Raw genomic sequence first — 24781 nt, forward strand, 5'->3', positions numbered from 1 at the left:
GGCAGGCAGATCTCTGTGAGTTCCAGGCTAGTCTGGCCTACATAATGAGTCCTTGTCACAAAGAATGAAGGAAGGAAGGGAGGGAGAGAGGGAGGGAGGGAGGGAGGGAGGAAAAGAGGGAGGGAGGGAGGGAGGGAGGGCAGGGAAACACTTTCCTATCATAAGACATCACCATTTTATAAAACCAAACAGATCAATAAAAGCCATCCATCTGTGGTCCTTGAGCTTAAATTCGATTCATTCAAAAAGTGCTGAACGCTTCTTATAAGGAACGCCTTCCAAATGTGGAAGCGGACTTTTCTCAAGAATCCAATGGTAAGAATTCCGCAGCAGCAAGATGCTTCCACAGGAGCTGCCCCCTGCTCTTAAGTTAGATCTAGCTTCTGGAGGAACAAGCAGGGAAGAAGGACAGTGAGAAGGAAGTCAAACAGGAAGCCAGAGCCGGAAAGGAAGAAAGGAGCAAGAGACCCAAACGAAAACCCAGAAAAAAAAATATTACGCTGTTCCCAAAACTGTCCTTCAGTCGCTGTCTCCTCTCTTGAATTCAAACACAAAGCCATTACACACTTAACCCCACCATCAGGCAAGTAGGATTTGATTCGAGGAACCATGAGGCTGCCATATTCCCCCGGGGGCCTTTTGATCATGTGGCATCAAGAGACCATGGACAAAGACAATGTCACACACTTACCATTGCTCACCATCCGCCTGGCCACTTCCCACAGAACAAGGCCAAAGGCCCAAATGTCGACCCTCTTGTAAGAATCAAAGCAATCCACTTGGATGGTTTCATCTAGAACTTCAGGAGCCATGTAGCGCTTGGTCCCCACACGGGGGTTGTTTCCCACGTCAAGCTGATTGGTGCTCTGGGAATGCATGACAGCCAGACCTAAAGGGGAAAAGACAGCACTGGGATTAGCTACCACCCCTCTCCTACAGGGCAGCTGAAGGAATTTAAAACAACCCCGATCAAAAGCGCCCTCTAGTGGTATTGTGTCACTGGTGCGACACCTAGAATAGCCGGAATATCCCCAGATTTCTTGTAACTTTGGGTGTGAGAGCAGGAAAAAGGACTAATTTCAGGAAGATTATTAAAGTATCAAGTTAATATATGAAGCTCTAGGAGATACGGGGTTTTTTTTGTAAACACAGACCAAAACACTAAAGTAATATGAGGCCATGTTCGAAAACCCACGGAAAAACAAGCTCACACACATTCTATATGAACCTCAAGGTAGCTTAAAAACCAGCAGAATAAACTCTCAAATTTTACCACCACTTCTCCCACTTGTCTCCAAACACAATTTTGGACACTGTGAGACCGAAAACCTGAGGTAATTTATTGTGCCATAAAGGGCAAGCTACAACTGGTTCTGAGGTACCCCACAGGGACAGCCACTTATCAGAGCAATCAGGTGGCTGAACCCATGGGCCTTCCCCGGAATCATGGGAACAGACGGCAATAAGCTGAACCTTGACTCACAGTGCATCTCTCTCTCTTTCTAAATGGTTCCAAAGCACTTAAACCACGGCTCATTTCTGAATTCCTCAGTCAATTAGAGAGACCTGCCGCTCCCCGCTAGTCACTGAGGAAAGACAGATTTGTGCATGGCTTATCTGAGGACAGATTTATTTATTGATGCATAAATAGACCATCTTAAAAATGATTGCCATACAACTCCATATAATGGGAAGTGCCAAACAGGACCAAAATGCCCTGGGAAGCTTTGCAGTCCTAAGGTGCCTTGGAAATCCCTGCCGCTATCTGTAGTGAATGAGTTCTTCAGGTCAAAGTTTTGAAGGCATGACTCCATACCTTCAGGCCAGAGAGCACGCCATCTTACCCTTCACAATTAGCAAAGATTTTAGCACCTTCCTTCATCTAAAGCAGAGTGGCTCCTCTTTCTCTGTTTTGGCTCTTGTGAACATTCCTCAGATCAAACATGCTCCTCTGCCATTCCTGGAACCACACTCCAAACATCAGCATGCTGTAAAGGTATGGCTGAAACATATACGCCATGTCAGCTGTGCTGGCTTTAGTTTTGTCCAGAAGTTTGGGTTAGATTAATGGCAAAAGTGACCTCATGTATCTTTAAAACGAGGGCCCGAGAGGCAGAATAAAAGTTTTCCTGACTGTTTTCTTTGGCTCATTCATTACACTCAACGCCAGTAAACAGCCCCATGGAGAGGCCTCCATGCAGGGCACTGAAGCTTGCTACCAAGAGCCATGTGGCTGCACCATATTGGAACCGACTCCTTCGGCCACAGCAAAGGCTTCGAAGGACTAGAGCTTGTCAATGTACACCTACAATCCCAGCAGTTGGGAGGCAGAGGCAGGAGAATTTATACAAGCCTCAAGGCTAGTGAGTTCAAACTCAGCTGGGCCTAAATAGTAAGACACTGCCAAAAAAAGAAAAGAAAACAGACAAACTACAACAAAAACCTCCAGAAGATGCTAGGTGCTCAGTTTTGCAGAGAATCCCTTACCTCCTAGAGGGTAACTATCGCAATAAAGAAAAGCATGCAATTTGTAAACCTTGACTGAATTGTTACTTGAAAAAGGCAACAGTCAAGTATAGTGGCACACACCTGTGATACTCTAGCATTCAGGGGCTGAGGCAGGAGGATTCCAGCCTAGGCTAACAGAGTGTCCAGGCCAGTCTGGGCTACATAGTCAGACTTCAGTGATTTTTTTAGATGAGACTAAACTGTGGTCTTGGAAGAGATATATTTTGATATGGGGGAGGGGTAAATTTTGATATATTTAGTAATAAAGTATTATAATACCTGTCACACACCCCAAAATTAGTAAAAATATACAACCACAGAAGGAAAATGTAACAAAATTTTAAATTTTGACTCTGAAAATCATTATAATATTCCTTCAAACTGGGCAGCAGTGGTGCACACATTTAATCCCGGCACTGGGGAGGCAGAGAGAGGTGGATCTATGAGCTTGAAGCCAGTCTGGTCTACAGAGTGAGTTCCAAAACAGCAAGGGCTACACAGAGAAACCCTGTCTTGAAAAACAAAGCAAAACAAAAACAAAAAAAAATTCCTTCAAACTTTTTATGTGATGTTATCACTTTTTTGCAAGTATTTTTAATAATAGTTTATTTTTAAAAAGAAAAAATTAATTAAAAACTTACACGCTTAAATGTTTTCAATAACAAAAAGTTAGAAAAATCAATCGGCTATAGTCCTTTTAGCAGTACTGATAACAGAACACTGTTTCTGATGAGTGATCCTTAATTTCAGGGTAAACCACGAAAAATTATATGCCACTTACATCCTAAAAGGGGCTGTTTTGTACACAACATTACTGGTCTGCAGTGACTCAGTAGCATGGGTTTTTACAGCAACTAATATACCTAATTGGGGGGCTCATACCAAAAGAAATATGGCTGAACCATTAATAAGCTGGACAAAATACTCCATCTCCCTCCTGACCAAATCCCATAAAACAAAGCCAAGAGCTGCCCTGTTATATTATACCAGCAGCCCTCACCTGAATCCTTTCTTCTTTCTCACAATGCCTGAACCCTATCATAATCCTGCGAGGGGGCATGTCTGGGGTTGAGTTACATAAATAAAACATGAACAATTCTTGTGAAGGCGCCAATGATGCACAAGTCCAGAGCATGGTGACATTAAGCACTAGATCCCCCTTTGACCCTGGACAGAGTGTAAGCACTGTCAGCACTGGAGCCAGGTGAACACATTAGTAAACAAACATGAAAAACTGCAGAGTAAGTGACAGAATTTGCACACAAATCACCCTGACTCCAAGTTTCTTCCTTACGACTCAAATGGCTGCACACAGCTTAGGGACCACACCCGTCCCCTTGCCAAACACTGTAAAAAAAAAAAAAATGCCTCAACACGCAAGGAAAGACTCTAAAGTGCCGGGCGGTAGTTTTGCACGCCTTTAATCCCAGCACTCGGGAGGCAGAGCCAGGCGGATCTCTGTGAGTTTGAGGCCAGCCTAGTCTACAGAGCGAGACCCAGGAAAGGCACAAAGCTACACAGAGAAACCCTGTCTCAAAACAACAACAACAACAACAACAAAAAAGACTCTAAAGTTAATCGAAGGAAACTGATTTTCCTAACATCTCAGACTCTCTGTTTTTAAAATCAAACCAAAGTAAATTAATCTTATTACGCAATTAAAGCTAATTCTGTCTAAACACTTATCAGAATGCGGAATCTCAATAGTCTATTAGAAGGAATAAACAACATCACTCAGTTCTTATTAGCACAATGACACAGGCGGAACTCTAAGGATTTAGGACAGATGTCATTTTTGCAGGATTGCTACCAGCCATGAAGGCAGTCTCATCTGTAGGACAACTGGAGTTCCATCAGCAGACCTGAAATCCTGGAGGGTAGCGATGCTCCAACTCCACAAAGGTTGAGTTACCTCATGGAATACTTTCTCCACTTGAAAATTTTGCTTTGGCTACAGAAGAATGACTTCGTAAACCATTTTCAAGACAAATCATTCCTTGAACTAGTTAGTTCTACACCCACTTTCATGCAAAAGTTCATGAAATCAGAATGTAACAGTAGTCATTGCTGATGAGGGTGATGGGGTAGGGACTGAGCCTACTCTAAAAAACAATAGGAAAGTGTCAACAAAGACTTGGGGTTTACACCCATAGCAAATGAAGTCACTAAGAATGTTTTTTCAGGTTTACCCAAATCTGCTATGCAGCACTGTCCATTCTTCTTCACCAGGATGTTTTTGCTCTTTAGGTCTCGGTGGGCAATAGCTGACTTCCCTTGGGTCCCAAATATCTCTATGTGCAAATGTGCAAGCCCACTAGCTATGGACAGCACGATCCGAAGGCAGCTAACTGTATCCAGAGTGGTGAGCTGAAGGTAGTCATACAACGACCCCATTTCATGGTAATGTGTGATGAGCCACAGCTGCGTACTGGAGTGTCTGGACGTCATGTCTGAAGCGATGAAACCTGCAAAGAAGGACAGAATTTTCACAGTGGGAACTCCACCTTGTAACTCTGGGGACCCCAAATCGTCACAGAGCAGAACCACTCTAGAACAAAATGAATTAACCATCACAAAAGAACAAAAAATAGCATCTACTCCTGAAAGGGGCAGTGCTAAAGAACAGCAAAATGCCCCCCTGCCAGTTTCTGCCATAAGAAATCCTTTTAAAAACTAATACACGGTGTGAAGAATCACATGACATTTATACTTTGGTGCTCACCCATAATGAAATTTTCGAATCCTTTGCTATTCGGATATTCCAAATAGTACCCTAAGACCCTACAAACCTGGAACCTGGATGCCTGCCTTCTAGTCCTGACCCAGCACCATGAGCCCAGCACCCAGACCCTGATAGCTCAGAGCAGGCAGGCATTCTGTCACTGCCATGCCTGCTGCACCCGCTGCAGTATTCAAATAATTTTTTTTTCTAAAATAAATAATTAAAAAAATTCAGAGCAGATACTGGAATAGGCTTGCATCCAGAGGGGACAAATATACTGAAGAGAAATGAGACACTGGTAGATGCAGAGAGACATGAAGCTCCTTTTATACATATTCTAAGCACACTTGAGGAACTCTTATTAATGTGCACTAACCTTCCCCAAAATAAAGTTCCCAAACTGGAAGGTACAATTCCAGAGAAACCAAGCTGCTAACATACACCTGTGCAGTAGCCCATACTGATATCTTCCCCTGAGAAAACAATAATCATATATAATAAGTGAGTTCTTTTGTTCTCATCGTCCCTCTGACCCTTAGATCTTTAAAGAAGCATTTTGTTTGTCCTGTTCCTTATGTTCTGAACCAGGAAAAATAACTTTGAAATGAACAGGATTTTTTTTTCAACTGTTTACCTCTGAAGTTTATATAAGTACATTTGATTCTCAGTGCTGGATGCTATGGGATGTTTGTGTTTGGAGTCCAGAGCAGCCCATTAGTAATAAAAGCCGAGCAGGTGGGGACTCCGATACATCCAATGGACGTGTTCGTAACACAGGGAGAGAATGATTAGACCAAATACTTCTGTCAGAGCCATCCTCCCAGGCTCTTCAAGTACTAGATGTGATCAAAAAGTGACCTAAGATCTGAGAAGTTTTCAGTGGCAATGCTAAGGAACCAGAAGAGGTGTGAGGTGTTGAGATGGTTGGGCCCTAAATCTATACCACTGCCTGACATCCTGGCTCTACCATCCTTGAGCTGGGCGATCATGATCAAGTCCCATAGAATCTCCACCTTGTTCTCCTTGGTTATAAGAGCAGGGAAACAACACATCCTAAAGGCACATGGTAACAAAAGGCAGCACATTCAAAATGCTTAATGCGATGCTGAGCACATCATGTGTATGAAGAACATTTGCATTTCATATTTTCAGGAAGAGTTTGCTTCCCTCCCCAGTAGTCTCAAGAAATAGTGACATCAAGTAGTCAACAGTACTCTTGTGTGGGTTTTTGTGTGTACACGTGCATGTGTGCATGGATGTGTTCATGGTATGAGGGCATACATGTGTAAGGGTTCATGTGTGCAGGTTACAGAACAATCTCAGCTGTCAGCGCTTGCTTTTCACCTTCTTTGAGACCTGGTTTCTCTTGCTGTTCACTGCTGTGTATACATCACTAGCTGGCCCCTGGGCTTCTAGCAATTCTCCTGTCTCCATCTCCAGTCTCCAAGTAGGGGCATGCTGGGATTATAAAATGCTTGCACTACAGTATAACTTTATGAGTTCTGGGAGTCCAAACTCAGGCTGTCAGTCCCGCAAAGTAACAACTTTACCTACTGAGACATCTCCCCAGCCCCTTAGTAGTGCTTTAAATTTTAAATTACATTTATTTTTATTATTTTTACTCTTATTTACTTTGCCGGTGTATGCGCATGTACACATGCACCATGGCATGTGGGAAGAGTCAAAAAACAACATGTAGAAATCTGTTCTCTCCTACCACAGGGATCCCAGGGACTGAACTCAAGGCAAACTCAGGTTTGACAGCAAGCACTGAGCCATCTCAGCAGCCCATCACATAAGACACAAGAGCACGAGGCAGTTATGGAACAGGATGACGGCAATCACTGCACAGCCATCCAACTTTAATGCTACTCAATTTTATGCTTAAAACTATATAAAGCAGGACTGGGGATATAGATGCTCCAGGGCTTGCCTAGTACACAAGAAACCTGGAGTTTGATCCCCCAGCTCTACACAGATAGGCATGGTGGTACTTCTAGCTGTCATTCTAAGCCTGGAGAGTTGGAAGCAGGGGGACCAGAAATTCAAGATCCCCCTTGGCTATATAGTGAGTTTGAGGCTAGCCTCAGATACATTAGCCCCTGTCTAAAAAACAAGGCATAAGATGATCAATATCACATATCTTTTTAAAGGAGTGTGATGTAAGACTTGGAATAGATCTCCATGCTAATCATCCTACTTAGTTATAGAGATAAGGCAGTGAATGCTCAGAAATGCAACTTTGATTGGCAGCTGCAGGGGGCCTCTAACAGTCCTTAGATTAGGGGAGAGTGTTACTCCCCAGAGTAAAAGCCAGCTTCCACCATCACATGGCGAGCTGCATTAGCTACATCTGTTCTCTTCCTCGCCAGATGCAGCAGGACGAAGGTTTGAAATTCAAGCTAGCCCACAGGTTTAACTAAGGGGACAAACAAGGGCCCACACTTTTACACGAGAGTGTGCATGTGTACAAAGAATAAGTTGAACTCAACTCCATGCTTTGGGGATCTAGACTTAGCAATACTCTGGGGAAGGAGAATCATAAACAGATCCTGAAAACATAATATGCAAGTCAGGCACAATGTGGGACAAACCTCTCCACACACTGATTCAGGGGGCTGAGGACTGAGGACTTCATGAACTCAGAAGTTCAAGACCAACTGGGCAATGTAGCAATAACTAAAGTAAAACATAAGAAGGAAGGGTGTCTATCTGAAATACAACATACTCTTTTGACAGAAAACAAAATGATCATTGAAAACAAAGTATGCCCAGAAAACTGGTAGGGCAAGGGAGAAATGGAATGTTTGTGTGTGCCTGTGTGTGTGTGTGTGTGTGTGTGTGTATGTGTGTGTGTGTGTGTGTGTGTGTGTGTGTGTGTGTGTGTGTATGATGTACATATTTGTATGTGCACACATGTGGGAGCCAGAAATCTACACCCATATTGTTTTCTGATCACTGTCCACCTGGTTTTTTTGAGAAGAGTTCTCTCCCTGAACCTGGGGCTCACCAATTCAGCTAAGTGAGGATGGGCCAAAGAGTTCCAGGGATCTGCTTGTCCCCACTCTCAGTCACCAGCGCTGGAGTCACAGGCCTGTGTCACTGCCATGTCTGATGCTATGTGGGTGCCGGGGATCCGAACTCAGGGCCTCATGTTTATGCAGCACACACTTTATCAACAGAGCCATCTCCACAGCCCTGGCTAAAAGTTTAATTTAAGAAAATGTTTATTTCTGTGAGCCTTCTCAACTAAAAAGACCATATGTCCATATCACTGTGATTAGGGTGAGGGAGAGCAATCTCAGGAATTTAGAATATGCCAGAATTTCCACATATAACTGAGAAAGAAAAACAGACAATTTTTAGTCCCACGGTAAGGGACTTCACATATGTGAACCATGCTACAAACACACCTTTCAAATTCCTCTTTCGATTAAACCCAACCTAGTCACTATTTCCTGGATGTTACAATGTGCTGGACACAGCGCTCGGTACTAGGAATGAATGTAAACACTACGGGAAGGATTCCCACCCTCAGCATATAACACAGTGGCTAAGACACTGGAAAGCATAGTATCCTGGAGATTTTGCACAATGAGTATGTGAGCACCAGAAGCCTGAGAGGGGGTGCATGGCTATGCCCTTCCTTCATAAGGCTTCAGACCACAGATGCTTCTTAGGAGAGGACATGCGTCTTCCCATTACTAGTGACTCTACTATTTAAGGTAAGTCTCTGTTGTACACCAACGCTCCTAACACAACCAACTCTGACTGTTGCTCAGTTTCAGTCTGCTCCAGAGGCAGAAGGAGGATTGGGAACCTCAAGGCAAATTTGAGTACAAGTGAACGTCCACCTCCTACCCTGACTCTGTAATCTAAGACAGGACTCCAGGGCAATGTGACACGACCATCCCGCAGGCTGCAGGCCACGGCAGGGAACCATGGTGAAGGGTTAAGCTCCTCAGCATAATTCGCAGGTCTAACATTTCGCCTCTCCTCAGTAGTTTTTTGCTAGTTAAAACTGGGGAAATAAGGCGACCGACGCTCTAAGGCCGCAGGGAGGACTACCCAAGAGTGCACACACGAAGCAATTCCAGCAGAACTCATGACATCGTCACTCCCCACTATTATCCTGGCTGTGCCGTTAGGGCTATCATCACAGCTATGACACACTGACCCCAGGCAGCGAGCAGTAGGTTACCAGCAGAGGGTGTGCACAAATGCACAGGGGATCTATGCAGAGAAACTGGCTGAGACCAAGACATTCTGACGGAGAAAAGGGAGGTTAGAGGGTAGAAAGGAGACAGCGGATAGTCAAGAACAATGCGACAAGATCAAAGCCACCTGCTCGACACAGTCCCACAGAAAGGAAAATACTAGCTGTAGCCGGATATAGACATATTTGTAACTGAAGCTCAAAAGACTCCTTGGAACTGACAGCTAGGGAATTATGAAAGTCAGGACTAGAAGTCACCAACACTATAGGCCAATTTGGGAGCAATCAAAGACACATTTTAATTAGTCAATTTGTGTGTGTGTGTGTGCATGGCTGTTTTGCTTACATGTCTGTCTGTGTATGAACCGTGTGCATGTAATGGCCACAGAGGCCAAAAGAGGTCATCAGATCCCCGGGAACAAGAGTTACAAACTGCTGCCATATGGGTGTGGGGAATAGAACCCAGGACCTCTACAAGAACAACCAGTGATTTTAAATGCTAACCTATCTCTCCAGCTCCTCAAAGACACTTTTAAATGTTCCTGAGACTGAACGTCACCATCACACTGTCAAAGCAAAGCTTTGGACAGCTATCCTACCTTTGGACAATCACCAACAACCTGGGTCACATCTGAATACTAGATTGACAGAATGGAGTAGAGGTACAATGTGCGATATAAGATGCCCAGACATACTCCAATAGCCACACAGTGGCCAGCACTACAGCATACAATTCAGTTCTCCCCAGATTTCTCTTCTATTTCTGAAGACTCACTCTAGGCAGCTTTCACCATACATGTGTATTAATGGAAACACACTTCAAGCCTTTTGAAATAGAGAAACCAATGGGCCCTCTCCGTTGCTAGAGCAGGACTGTAGTGGGCACTGCACATATTCCTTAAGTGTTGCTAAGCTTTAGTGATAAGATGATGAAAATTCATCTATACTTTGTGAGTCCCAGAAGTATGCGAGGAGTTTTCAAATTAAAATGTATGCCGAATCCCTCTGTAAATCTGGTCTTTTTAAAAATGATGCCTAGTTTGAGGAATGTGCATCTAATTATGGCATCCCTGGGAGCTGTGAATCTCTAGGAAGGGATCCAAAGGCCTTTCTTAGTTTGATTCCAGTAATAAATATTCAGGAAGGGTGGGGCAGGCAGAGCCACCCAACAAGCCTTGAAATGAACAATGTAGAACTAGTTTTTGTTGTTTAAATACATCTGCAGATATAGGAGCAAGAAGGCCCTGCCACAGATTTCCTTTCATCGGGCAGGGAATTTATAACTTATGTGCAGACTTAAATTAAAAAATATATCTGTTAAAAGATTAAATGTCTATAAATGCTGAGGGTCACTACTCATTTTCTGGAAGAGACTCTAAACTGCTTATGTAACAAATGGGAGAGAGCCAGGGCAGGCACTTCTCTCTACCGAGACCAGTTAATGAAAGCTTAGCCATACTTACCTAAAATGTTTTCATGCCTCAGCATCACAGTGTTGTACAATTCTGTTTCCCTGAACCACGACTTCTCATCGCGGGAGGAGAAGATCTTTACGGCAACATTTTCGCCTTGCCAGCTGCCCCTCCACACTTCTCCGTAGCGGCCCTTCCCTGTGGACAGTAAAACAGACAAAGTACGTGAGAAACGCTTTTGTTTCTGTTTTTCCTATCAAACGTAATCAACCTGACAGTGTCCTTATATTCTGAACCTCTCCCCCTCCTCTCTGCAGACTAACCAATCATGTCAGATTGTGAAGTTGAGCCCCCACCAATGGGATGAAACGAAGTCACCACCTACGTCATGGAGGCCATTTTGGCACATGTATTCACTCCTTGGGTTTGGGTTCTGGTAGACCCCTTTTGCCAAAAGACTGCCTTGCTGATAACTTTTGCTTTGGTCACGTGTTTCTTTGTGTGACGCTGAGATTTTTTTCTGTTTCTAATATATAGAAGGATACACAGTCAGACCAAGCAACTCCTTGTAGTAAACACTGAGCCTAATGCCGGGAACTCTTAACCCCTCTCATTATTTGCTGGGCAAACTCAGTTTGGGAGTGTAAATACTTTATCTACAGAGACGTACAAAAATAAGGTAGGCCCTTCCTTTCCCTGTCCAACCCACTGTGACAGGAAATTTGTCCACCCCATCAGTGCACACAATTAGCTGACCCTAAGCAGCTGCACATTTACATTGAACTAGCTGTCCTAAAGGGTGTCTAAGTTGTGTCCCAGGCTAGCCATGCAGGCAGCCCAGCACATTTGCAGATGACAATGTAAAGTCACAATGTCAAAAGGCTAGAAACCTTTGGCATATAGTTTTTGAAAACACAGGAAAGATAGCACAATTTCAAATCTGATTCTTAGATTGCAATATGGTCTCAAAAGCCAAAGGGGTGGGGTTATGTAGCTCAATAACTGAATGGCTTCTCTGGTTCCCCTGCTTTACACTGGACCCTCACAGGCATTTCTAAGCACAAACATCTCAATGTGCTTTAGCAATTTCTCCCCCACAGAAGGGCAGTTTGAGGTCCTGGAGATCAACGACAAACTATGGTGCTGGCGGGAGGTGGTTCTGCGCCACCGCCGCCACCACCACCTTTAAAGGGTTTCTCGGAGGAGGATATATTTCAAACGCAGATTTTCAAATTCATAAACACGCAATGCCAGAACAGCTCTGATTTCTGACACTAGTCATGGATGTCTATTTAGATGGGCCCCAGTGATGTCACATGGGGGACTACGCTAGAAAGAGCATAGAACATTCTGGAGTCAGAGAGATGGCTTAGCAGGTAAATAGACTTGCTGAGTTTGAGCCTGAGTTTAACCCCTAGAAACTATATAAAAGTGGAACCAGAGAACTGACTCCACAAAGTAGTTGCTGGCATACACATTCACATATGTGCACCATAAACAGACACATACAATACTAATAAATGAAGTCTTTTTAAAATGTCACCTGGGGGCTGGAGAAATGGCTCTGTGGTCAAGAGCACTGGATGCTCTTCCAGAGGACCCAAATTGGATTCCCAGAACCCACGAGGTAGCACACAATGCCAGACACTAGGCATACTTGTGATACACAGGCATACATACAGGCAAAACACCCATACACATGAAGCAATGGAGTGTTTTTTTAAATTCACTTGAAGAACACATTTTAGAAAATGGGGTAACTTAGCTGGGATCTGACCCGTCTGATGCATGCCCCCTCCCACCATGCAGTAGCCACATGCTTATCAGGGATATATCTCCCTTCCAATCATCTCTTTAATTATAGGTAAGGACGACCAAAGAGGTCGGAAAGAGGAGGTCATTATCTCCAAACTATGGGGGTCAACATGGGGTTGTTATAGCCAGGATGGCAGGCAGGCAGTGGAAGATGAACCTACAAGGTCGTGAGCCTTTCAGCGCAGGCACACGACGACTGCACGATCTCAGGGCTGTGGTAGGCAGCTGCAGTGCCCACCTGCACGCACACCACACCAGTACAGTCCCTCTGCTGGAAAACTAAGCCACTGAGAACCTAAACACAGAAAGAAAGCAGGTGTGTCCAAGTCACACCTGAAACATCCGCCAAACCAGTGAGGGCTGGGGATGTGACTTGGCAACAGAGTGCCTGCTTCCCAGGTGTGACACAAAGGGTACCATCCAGCTCTGGTGGTGATATGGCAACATGGATGGCCACCAAACTGAGGTTCCCTGACAAGAACCGGTAACTCTCTCCAATAGCCATGACTATTCTAAAGGGGTGCTAAGATTGGCTGGAGTGCATTGTGGGCTCCTGTCAAGAATCCCACACAGTCTATTTAGTTTACCAGTCACTTTAATCACGCCAGAGGCACAACTTATCATTTCTGGCCCAGATGAGGACTAGTGTTGAGATGCTACAAAGCCAGAAGCTATAAAAGTGGAAGATAAACGCCAAGCCTTTCCTGCCTCTGCTCCATGTTGTATCTTTACTTTCTCTCTGTAGTCACTGTTTCACTGGAAAGGAAAGACAAATGTCCCCAAGAACTGTGGACACAGAGTTGTTTGTTGTCGTGAATCTTTTTTTCTTTAATTAAGAAAATAAAATATAAGGCATATATGGCATGGTAGGTGGATAAAATCAAAACAGAAATTGATTTTAATGGTTGTCAAATGCTTTTTGCTAATGTAATCCTATGCAGAAGCCATTAAAATAGTGGCACAGTTTCCCAAAAGTTCCTGGCCAGAAAGCCCCACAAAGAGGATGCCCAGGGCCTTCAAATTTGGACAACACAACATCGAAAGGGCTAACATGGTCAACTCCCCGTGTTGGAAAGGGCTAACATGGTCAACTCCCTGTGCTCTTGAACTAAAGTGATCATCTACCTATCCACCTTTCTCCTCAAAGCTATACCATGCAAACACAAACTCCAAACTCCTGAAGAAGTACTGCATCCATCAGTCTTCTATGTCAACCCAACAAAGTGCAATAATTGAATCTACACTAGCTCAAAAATGCTGAAGAACATCTAGAGAGTGGAAAAGTCTACCCAGTCCAGAGGAGTAATTGGACTCTGGAGCCAATCTCTGAGGACTGAGCATGGCACATGGGACTATCTGTGAGTGATGAGTGCTGGGTCAAGTGGACGAAGGCAGGAGAGGCAGGTGCATGGTCCCTTCCCTGCCTCATACCGATACCCAGACATCCTTGCTCATAAACAGGATGCTAATTAGCACAAGAAGACAATTCTGGTTGTTGGTAATGAGTACACCTGGGTGTTTTCACCCAACTTTTTCTAGTTTCAGTCAGCTGTGGTAGAGCTGCATGCAGTGGAAATAGGCACAGTTAGTGCAGGCAGACGCAGAGGAAAGGCAACACAGCTCCATACTGTCACTTGTGCGTCTCAGGCAAGCAGTGCTGCCTACCCCAGATCTTACTACAGAATGAGGGCATTCCTCCTTCATATAGCAGCTAGTGGGGGGGGGTAACTCATAACAGTCAGACACTTCCCCCAAACAAACCGTCAGAGGGCAGAAGCTGCAGCCTCCATCTCAAAAGCCTGAGCACCAGAAGGCGTGCAGAGGCAACGCCAAGCCATCCCTGCACACCATCTCAATGAGGAGCTGGAAACCTATCATGCTAACCACAAATATCCACCCTCCACATGAAACAAGTAAAACACGACGACTTTATCTAAAATAAAGTGTGTCCCCCATGTGTGTGCCAAAGGTAAAGGAGGGAACAGCTACATATGTGTACATGAGGTTAACACTGCATGTTTTCTTCAATCCCTTATTTTTTTTTTTTTGAGATGGGGTCTCTCAACAAACCTCAAGCTTGCAGATCCAGCTAGACCGGCTGGCCAGCAAACTCCACACATCTTCCTGTTTCTGCGTATCCGGTGCTGGGACTATAGACACATCCCACTGTGGCACCTTTTTTATATAGGCCCTGGGGATCAAAATCAAGTCCTCACATTGGTCCAAAAACACTTATTGACTGAGCCAACCCCTCAGCCCTGAAATCGGGACTTTAAAAATGCATCTGGCCACAGGATGTATGCCTATAATAATGGCAGGACTCAAGAGATAGAGGAGAAGATCAAGAGTGGAAGGCCATCCTCGGCTGTATAATGAGTTCTAGGTCTGCCTGGGCCAAGAGACCTTGTCTGTAAAACAAACAAGGCATTCTGCGCCATCTTCACAATATTCACGAGGCTATTCTTCTTATTATTATTATTATTACTAAACCATGCTTGACTCAGAAATCCACAATTCCTGGGAATTCATTCTGCCAATCCTGAAGGCAGAAGAATGTGTGCTAAGTCCTTTACAAGCATTTTGCTAATCCATCAGCCAAACTGACCACTGCACAGCTCTTTAAAGGACTTCTGACAAGTCCCAATACTAGGAAAGGTGTGTGCCCTCATGAAAAGAAGGAAGGAGGGCCAGTGAGAGGGTTCGATGGGTAAAGTGCTTGCCACGCAAGTCTGATGATCTGAGTTCAATCCCCAGAACCCATATAAAAGTATAAGGTGACAACCAACTCCACAGCACTGTCCTCTAACTTCCACATGTGCCGTGGCATGAACAACCCACACACATACACAATATACACACATGCAATAACAACAGATCAAAAATTTTTTAATGAATAAATCGGTACAAATTTTTCAGAAACAATCCACCAACCTAAAATATGTTGTAGGGAGAAAATGAAAGGCTATAAAAATATATGTAGCTTTTGGTAATAAGGACTTAATCAGAAAACACTTAGTAAAATTCACTCTAGTTTTTAAAAGTATATTGTACTAAGTTTTTGGTTTCTAATTGGCACAGAGTAACTAGATGTACTCATCATTATTTTTAGAGGGAGGGGACAGTAGAAAGGGTGGAGAAACTACAGGGAAAAACCTTCCTAACAGAAGCCTGTTACCTCAGATCATTCAGTCGTTGGCCAACACAGCCTCTTCGAGTCACTCAGACTAGGCATTGTCTGTACTACTTAGTGATGACCCCCTTACCAGAACTCAACAAGTTCTCACGGATGAGTCACAGAGAACAGAGACCCCCATGGCTATCTCTCCCCCGCTGCCAAGCTGAACAACCACGGGGTTGCGTGGTACCTCCTGCGTTAATGAGGAAGCAGCAGCAGCAACAAGAAGCCAACTTTTCCAAGCCCCATCCTACTTCTAGAATCATGACTGAAGCTGTCTATTTCCCAAAAAGAAGGGAAACGAAGAATTACCAACACACTCCAACAGGGTAATCTGGCGAGCCACAGTTCTCTGAACCAGAAAAGGAAGACCAGAACCACTTCCCGATGTACATGAGTGATCCAGTAATTCCTGTAATGGGAAACAAGGAGAAAAAGAAATTACTGAGCTACAGTCCCTGCTGTGGAGTTCTAGGACTGATACCATGATAACCAACATGGTTTCCAGCAACTCTGGTCATGTGACCCATTATACCACCTCAAAAATCTCCCCTGAAAAGACTAGTTGTGTGCCTCAGGAAAATTAAAAAGTAAACCAAAGAAGGCAGGTTTTCCTGATGGATAAGTTATTCTTTCTTAAGCCCTGGAGTTTTTTCATCAAATACATGAGAAAGGAAGCTGAGTAAAGTTAATGAGCACATTAGAAAGTTCAAAGGACTGAGCACAAGAAAGCAGCAGGAAGAATGGGGTTGCGGGGGGATGCTTCAACATTAAGAGCTGTGTATTATCTATGATATTCTGCTATGCTCACTAAATATCTATTGAATGATCTACTTTGTTTGCCAAAAAAAAATCAAAGATTTCTAATTAGAAGCAAACAAATTAGGAATATGAAAACCCAAGTGTAATGGAAAGATTCTAATAGTATGTAGATCTTTAAATTGGTACTTATAGGTACGTGCGTAGGTATTTCTCTAGACGGAGGTTCTTTTTTTCAGGTAATAGATGAACAAAAGGGTCACTAAATTAACACCTACTTATCATTTCATAATGTGAATTGCAAATTAGAAAGGAAAAAAAGTAAAACAATATTTCATTTAATACATAAAGCCAGAATTGCAAATTGATTTTTCCCAATGAGCATGCTGGCAAAAGATTACCAGTTAGTTCATTCATAAAGTTTGCCTTCATAGTTTTAGCAAAGCCCTGGATCATGTCTAATGCATAGACTAACATTAGACATGGTGGTGGGGCAGCTGTAGTATCGTCCAGTTAACCCTGCCCGAAGCTCCTCCTTTCCCAACACATAAGCGGCCTAGTCAAGCAACACATAGACTTCTGTGAGTTTCATCTTCTCCCTCTTCCATGGAGCACTACTGTAAAATACTGTGGATCGGTAAAATTACCAAAAGCTGAAGAGTCAACAGAAGGAATCCAGACCCCTTAAAAGCCACAAAGGGATAATCAGGAAGAAAACGAATGTAGACGAACTAGGGTTCATGCCTCCCCAACGATTCTCTCTTGCCGGGTTTGTCTGTCTCCATGCATTCAATTATTTTTGAGAAAAACAATGCTGACTAGTAAGCTACTGCTCTTTCGTGATGCATAGCTTGGGGTCTAATTAAGTTCACGGATGTAAGGGTGTGGGGAGGTCAACCAAAGACTTAGGAAGACCTACCTCAACTCCTGAAGCCCCAGTCGTGGGCGAGCTTCAGCGAGCTTACACTTCGTCAAATCACAGAAATGAACACACCGTTTACATAAGCAAATAAGGACAACTGGTTATTCCGTGCTATATCATTATAGCGTGACATTCTGTCAGCTGACGTGGCTGGGTTGTGCTGAGAAGTCTGTTTTGGCACAGGCTTTCATTCCTATTTCAAAATCCTAAAAGCTATTTAAACAGTAATTTACACTAGACATTCCAATTACTGCCCTTGGTAATTAGACATGTTAGCAGCTCCGAGGAACAAAGTTCTGACTGATCTGCCTTAGAATCTTGCTTTGCTGAAGCTTGGTCTGGAATCATCTTCATGTCTTTCTGCTACAAACCCCATAAACCCATCTGCTTTCCCCTAAACCTCAGAACACCTTCAGAGCAAGTATTGAATGAGATAAAAAGTACCCTCTTCCAGTTCCACTACACTGTAATTCAAATAGGTGAGTAAAAGGAGGTACCCAAGGAGAACTTGCTCCTTTTTTATACATAACACTGATGGTGCAGGCAGCAGGGCATGGTGGTTCCCAGGCTACATCCAGCATCAGCAATGTTCTGGTCTTATGGCTGTGCAGGTGGAGCACATGAGCTAAAGATGGCCACCACCTAGGGTACATCTTTTCCATCAAACCAAAAAAAAAAAAAAAAAAAAAGAACGTGGTAGAGCAATCCTAATTACAGAACTCCTGAGCACTTATAGACTTGTCATGTCCTGGAGCTAGCCTTCATGCGTGACGATCTGGTATGAGACAGGAGCGTAGCATTCAGCAGCTCTGAATCACATTACAAAGATAACTTGATTGACTTGTAACTCACTGGATTATGACAAGGGGGAAGCTGGCATGGCATTGGCACCTGACACCCACGAATCTATGTCTTTTTCAGAGAATCCATGTAGTATCCATGGAGAGTGTTGGTACTTTATTCTTTCGTACTCTGTAGTAGGCTGCTTATGGTAAGTGACCTACTTCCCCGACTTAACTAAAAGTTTAGAAGAGTAACTAAAGGAAGACATCCACTTTGAATGTAACACTATAGTTTTCAAATATATGGGTAAATTTAAATGTTTACTGCATTTATTTATTTACTTATTTATTGGGGAGGGGGGGCAGCCTTGCCACAGCATGTTTGGAACTCAGAGGACAGCTTGTGGGAGTCAGTTTTCTCCCATGCGAGTCCTGGGGATTGAATTTAGGTCATTGGGCTCAGCAGTGAACATCTTTACCCTCTGGGCCACCTCCCTGGCCAGGGAGAAATTTTCAACTGTATAAATACAGTGCCTTCTATGCTGAAGAAGTAAACAATGAAGGGCCTAGAATGATGCACCCTGTAAATGACCGTGAAAACTTATGTAAAATGCTAATATTTTTATTGTATATTGAAATGATAAAAATTATATATGTTTTGCTTCCCCCCCCGGCTTTACTTGTAAAGGAGGCTACTAAATAAAGCATTTTAAATTCTGTATGTGCTACACATTTCTACTGGAGGACATTGGTTCAGTCAGCTGACTATACTCCACAAGGGGGCAGTACTAGAGCATCAAAATCTTAATGGCTACTTCTGGAGATGTCAAGTTTCTAAATTATGGGGTATTAAAATCATCTAAAGGAAAAAAAAGATTTTTTTAATATTAATGAGAAGATGCTTCCTTTAAAAAAAATACACTTTTGTTGTTACAAATAGAGGAACTGAGTAAGGCCATTCCAAGCCCTCCAAAACTCCAGTCCCATCAACCATTCTTTGTCCCTTTTCCTCACATTCCCCAAAGAAAAGTCACCTCCAAGAATCTACTAAAGTAGAATCTCCAAGCCCATTCTTGAAGTGTCTGTTTGAATGAATGTTCTTATGTACAGGAGCCAACCAGGTGCTCACATATGCTGGGACAGAAGTCCAGTGACTAGTTAGTCACACAGCATGTCTGAACTGTCAGTTCACTGTTGGCTTGCCACGCTCAAAATAAGAAAGTGTCCATCTCCATCTCAGCTGTTCTTAGACATCCCTCTGGGGTTACAAACTCACCGCTAAAGTGCTGTCTCCAACATTGGTGGTGATAAGCCCTTCGATGGTACCATATTCCACATCTCTGGGGTTGAGGCGTTCTTGGTTGCGTCTTTTAAACTTCCTGAGAGCAACTCCCAGGAGGCAAGCCAAAAGACACACTGCAAACACCACGGAGAGGATAATAAGGCCGACTTCGAGATGGAAGTTCTGGGATCCAGGGAAGGATTTCCCTGGAGAATGAAAGAAAACGCTAAGTGGGGGTCGGGATCACCATTTCCTTATTATTTACCAATATCATAAGAAGTGGTTCCTGGCCCTGACCAAACAATATTCATAAATCAAAACAATTTTTACAACTAAAATACTTCCTAACATCCAGCCAATGACCCAGCCATTTATTTAAATGATCATTCAATTAAACAGAACTGGAGTTTAGAAAGGATTCCACAGAGAATCAGCTGTATTAATGTGAGGCTGTTTAAGAGTTTCTACAATACAAGAGCCACAGAAGTCTTGATGTTCCTCTTATTAACTTGGATTTCCTATGTAAAGATGAATTATATAATCAAGCTCTGACGGACAGCTATTCCACTGTAATACCCTAGTGAGAAGGTATTGAAACCTTCCCTAAGCTCAGTGTTCCCTTCAGCAACCCACTCTCTACTCAAAGATCCTTTAAGTTTCTTTAACTCCCCAAGTCCTGACAATAAAGTTGGTACCCATAATACTCTATAGTACGTGTCATCTGCATGATAACATCTAAAACCACTTTAATGAAATGACAGATATTGCGGTCCCTCAAATGAGCAATTCCTTACAGGAAATGCCTTCTTGTTAAAACACTGGGTGCTGGGAGATGGAATGGCTCTGAGGGCAAGAGTACCTGCTACAAAGCCTGACGGCCTGAGTTTGATCCCTGGAACCCACACAGTAAGAGAACCAATTCCCATACGTTGCCCTCGGATCTACCCACCACATGCATGCAAACGCAGGTGTCTGTGTGCAAGTGTGCGTGCACATGCAAACACACAGATAAGTATATAAATGAATGTATAAAACTTAATGTGTAACAGTATGTGCTTATCAGGATCTTCACCCTATTGACATCGTTTTTTGGGTGGATGCAGAGATTTCTTCTTGTCCATCCATTCCGTGAGTAAAAATTTAGCACACTGAGCATAAGGAAATAACCTCTGAGTTTAACTACTTCAATATTTGATCCTTTTCTCAAATCCATGTTATTCAACCCTACTTTCCTATCAGAATGAAGTCTTTTCTACCTGCTCTAAGCAGGTCACAGTGACTTAAAAACTGCCCATGACCAATCAATCAGCTTTCTGGTTTTCTGCCTCCTGCCTCCTTCCCGGCAGTGGAGGCTGAGAGTGGCCTTCTTACCCCATTTGTATTTTCCTACTTCCACAAGTACAAAATCATACAATTAAACCTATTAAGAGATACTCTATATTAAGGGAATAAATTTGGCTTCAAGTGGGCCTATATTAATCTTGACAGCAACTTGATACAGCTGCTTAGAGTTCACTATATGAGAAAACAGTTTCTGAGGGAGACCATTTTCCAAAGGACATGAAATTCATAGGAAATGCATGAGGGAAAATTCCATAACTACAAGGCTCATGCACAATTGCATATGACTTCCGTTCAGATGGTCAGGTATCATATTTGGAAGACATTAGCAAGCTTTCCTTTATCGTCTTCTTAACAAGAGAAAGGCATTCCATGTAGGTGCCAGGCAACACACATGACCTAGAGATGAATGTTTACTAGGCAGAAATACTTAAGGTATAATGAAAGTCACTCTCCCCCCTTAACAGAAAGCCATACACCTGTTCATGGTGACCTCTTGTCAGCAAAATCATTCCCTAAATCTGTCCTCTCAATGAATGTCACATCACTCACTTTCCCCAAAATGCTCATTCTCCTTTTAGATTCTAAAGGCCTTTCTCTTCTTCACCCAGACTGACCTTCCATGGACCATCAGCTCTGGTTCAGGGTGTAGGAGGAAAGCTCCTAGCCACACAGGTCCTTAACCCACACAGACTTGGGGCAACATTAACAAAACCCCTTGATCTAGAAATAGAAGAAGCCATGGGAACCTTTAGTGGGCAGCTGAGCTGTGATGTTCCTGTTACACCAATCCCCTTGGCAACATTCCACAGCTTGGCCGGGTGATGGAGGGGTCTTACACGTCATCTTCCCCTGCTCATAAACCTGAAAGCAGCCCTTCTGGTAGACGTGGAAGCCATCGTTGATGCTCAGAGACGAAAAACACTGCTGGCCCTCACAGTGGTCCTCGTTCCCACAGGAGAGGCCCTCACAAACACACATGTAAAGTTTCGAGTTGACTTTGGGCTTCTCATCTGCAAAGGAGAGGGAAGAAGGAAAAACAATTCACTTGTGTAAGCTACATCCCTCTCGGAGAAAAAAAATCAGGTTTTCCTCCGATCACCCCAAATCCACAGAGTCATCACCACTGGCAGATGTCTACACTCCACGACTGTCATTCAACCAAATAATAATCGCATCTCAGCCTACGAGTACATCTGTCTATGCTGTGCAGCCTCCTTAAGAACATGCTAGGACAGAGACTGGCAACAGGCTGTCCAGACTCCTGATGTGGAACCCCTCTCTCATATCCCCAGTTTCTGCTTCTAAACAAAATATTTGATGGGAACATACTATTCATCACCTTTATTTTATACCCCCCTAAAAAGGGCTCCTAAATAAACACATGCCAACTGTTAGCACCAGTTCCTGCCAGCTCTGCCCCCCTAAGCAAGCATTGAGTTGAGGACTTCAGAACACACTTACTTGTAGAAGAGTCTATAGCACAAATCCAAGTTCTCAACATTTTCAGCTAGACGCTAGACCACACTGGATATGATAACTGGATATGCTATGATAACACTGGAGTCTGTACATTGGTTAAAGTCGTAACTAGCAACTCTTAAGAACTGTCTACTGGTAGGGAATAAGGGGGCGGGGAACTGGTATCAAATACTCAGGCTGAGGGCACAAACAAAGGGAGGGTAATGATATTTAAACAATTAGGTAACAGATAGGACCAGGGACCAGGCCGTTCCCGGTGACGCCACGGAGATGCAAAACAAAGTGAGACAGAACCGTATCACAGGGGAGGCCCACTTCATCAGACCTCCCAGTTGTCTTTCTGAAAACACTTATTTGCAGCTCCATTTTCACATCACTCTTTCCTCCTCCCTCATCAGGATGATTAGTTCAGACTTGCTGCTTCCAACACTTTCAGCCAGCCGGGGGCCAAGTGAAGACAGAACTTGTACAGTCCAGTCCTAACGGCTTTTCCTTAGTTAGCCAAGGCCACTGTCACCAAAGCCCTATTCAAGGAAATCCGGCCTCCGGAGCAAGTCTCTCCCAAGGTCTGTGGCCCAAAGAGCTCCCCTCTGATCCTTGAACTCTCAACAGCAGCTCTGTGAAATAACTGCCATTTTCTTTATAAGGGAAACAAAAAGGAAAAAGAAAGAAAGAAAACAAAAAAAAAAAGGAAAGAAAAGAAAAAGAAAAAGAGGTCGGGTGGCTGTGCTTTTAAGAGAAGACCTTAAAGTCAGGTCTTTGAAAATGTCAAGTTCATTTACACAGATTTGTGTGGGTGTGTATAGAGATGTGGGTTATCTCAAAAAGAAAAATGTGTTTTTAATCTTTCTTCTTCCCTCTTCAAAGAAGTGGAAATATAGTTCACTGCCCGCTGTCATGTGGGTGCTGCATCCCACAGCGTAAGTCCATGCAGACGCACAGACATGGCCCTCTGTTTATAATTGACTTGCTAGGTCTTTTGAAAACCACAAGGGGCTCATCCAAAAGCAAAGACATGCCTGAAAGCAGAAAATCCAAAATAGCCTCGGCCGGTGCTATGTATGTCACCAGTCTAACCCCTGAGAATCAAGAGCCTTCAGACACTTTTAATGAGTAAAAACTTTAATGAGCAAAGAGAGAGTCTTTATTTTCCCTGCCTAGAGAGATCCAAGCAATATCCCTGCACCTATCTATTTCTATGAGAATAAAAATCATATATATGTATATAGAGAGACACAATCCAGCAAAAAGTTTACACTGGCCGAAAGAGATTTGAAAGATAATATTTCTAGGGAGTCTAGACATGCTTGCCACTCTTGAATGGCATGAAGCTGGGCTGAGAACTGCCAACTATGCTGCCCAACAGGTGATGTTCTTGAGAAGGAACTGAATGGGGGAGGGGAGTTATGTGGGAAGTTAATGGTGTCATATTGATTTGTGTGTGACCTGAAACAGGAACTAAATGACTGTATTTTAAAGACTGAAATAAGGCAACGGATACAAATTTAAAACACAAACATTTTAATTGTAGATAATTTTTAATCATATTTATCCAAGAAAATACCTAATACATTGAAAAGCGTATCTGCCAATACTGGGTTGGGGATGAAGAGGTCAAATGAAAACAAAATAAAGGAGTGGCGATTCACAGACAGACGATGGATAATCAAATATCAGTTAGTCACCGCACTGCACCATGAACAACAACAAACTGTAAAGATGGCATCCATTACCGAGCCTGTGGAACAGGAGGTCAGAGAATGGGGCTACAGCTCACAGAGAAGCGCATGGTGCATGGATAAGGTGCCCAGGTTTATCTACAGCAGCAGTTCTCAACCTTCCTAACGCTGCAACTCTTTAATAGAGTTCCTCATGCTGTGGTGACCCCCAATCATAAAATTATTTTCATTGCTACTTCATAACTGTAATTTTGCTACTGTTATGAATCATAATGTAAATATCTGTGTTTTCTGATGGTCTTAGGTGACCCTTGTGAGTGGGTCATTTGACCCCCAATGGGGCCGCAACCCACTGGCTGAAGAACCACTGATCTACAGCATCACAATAAACAAAGAGGTAAAACCAACAAACAAATAAATGTTCGGTCCAAGACATCAAAGATTCACACTTTGTGGTTCTAATAGTATGTTTCTTATGTGAGCTGTTTGCAAAGTAGTACCTGAAATTAAACTCTATAGCCAGACACAGGAAGAAACACCACTTTCCCAACATTTCTAGTTTTTGACAGGATATATAGTCTGACAGATGTTTGGATATAACCTAAAGAGTTTTACCAGAAGCAAGAAACCTCCAGTAATTTTATCATTTAGTGAACTTCAACTCACTGAGCCCACTTCTGTCTTGT

The 24781-nt window shown here is 43.3% G+C and overlaps 1 protein-coding gene across 2 annotated transcripts in view; it reads right to left on the reverse strand.

Moving 5' to 3' along the window:
• Acvr1 (activin A receptor type 1) overlaps positions 1 to 24781 on the reverse strand; it is a 123026-nt gene that overhangs the window by 11100 nt on the left and 87145 nt on the right. For both annotated transcript variants that reach the window (XM_052724249.1, XM_052724250.1), the window contains exons 4-9: positions 21684 to 21947; positions 19588 to 19799; positions 16161 to 16260; positions 10910 to 11056; positions 4698 to 4973; positions 692 to 889 (exon numbers count right to left, since the gene is read on the reverse strand). In XM_052724249.1, the coding sequence (XP_052580209.1) occupies positions 692 to 889; positions 4698 to 4973; positions 10910 to 11056; positions 16161 to 16260; positions 19588 to 19799; positions 21684 to 21947 (1197 nt within the window). The remainder of the gene's footprint in view (positions 1 to 691; positions 890 to 4697; positions 4974 to 10909; positions 11057 to 16160; positions 16261 to 19587; positions 19800 to 21683; positions 21948 to 24781) is intronic.

Source organism: Peromyscus californicus, unplaced genomic scaffold, assembly GCF_007827085.1.
Source record: "Peromyscus californicus insignis strain IS unplaced genomic scaffold, ASM782708v3 Scaffold_7__1_contigs__length_154581171, whole genome shotgun sequence".
Classification (NCBI taxonomy): Eukaryota; Metazoa; Chordata; class Mammalia; order Rodentia; family Cricetidae; genus Peromyscus; species Peromyscus californicus.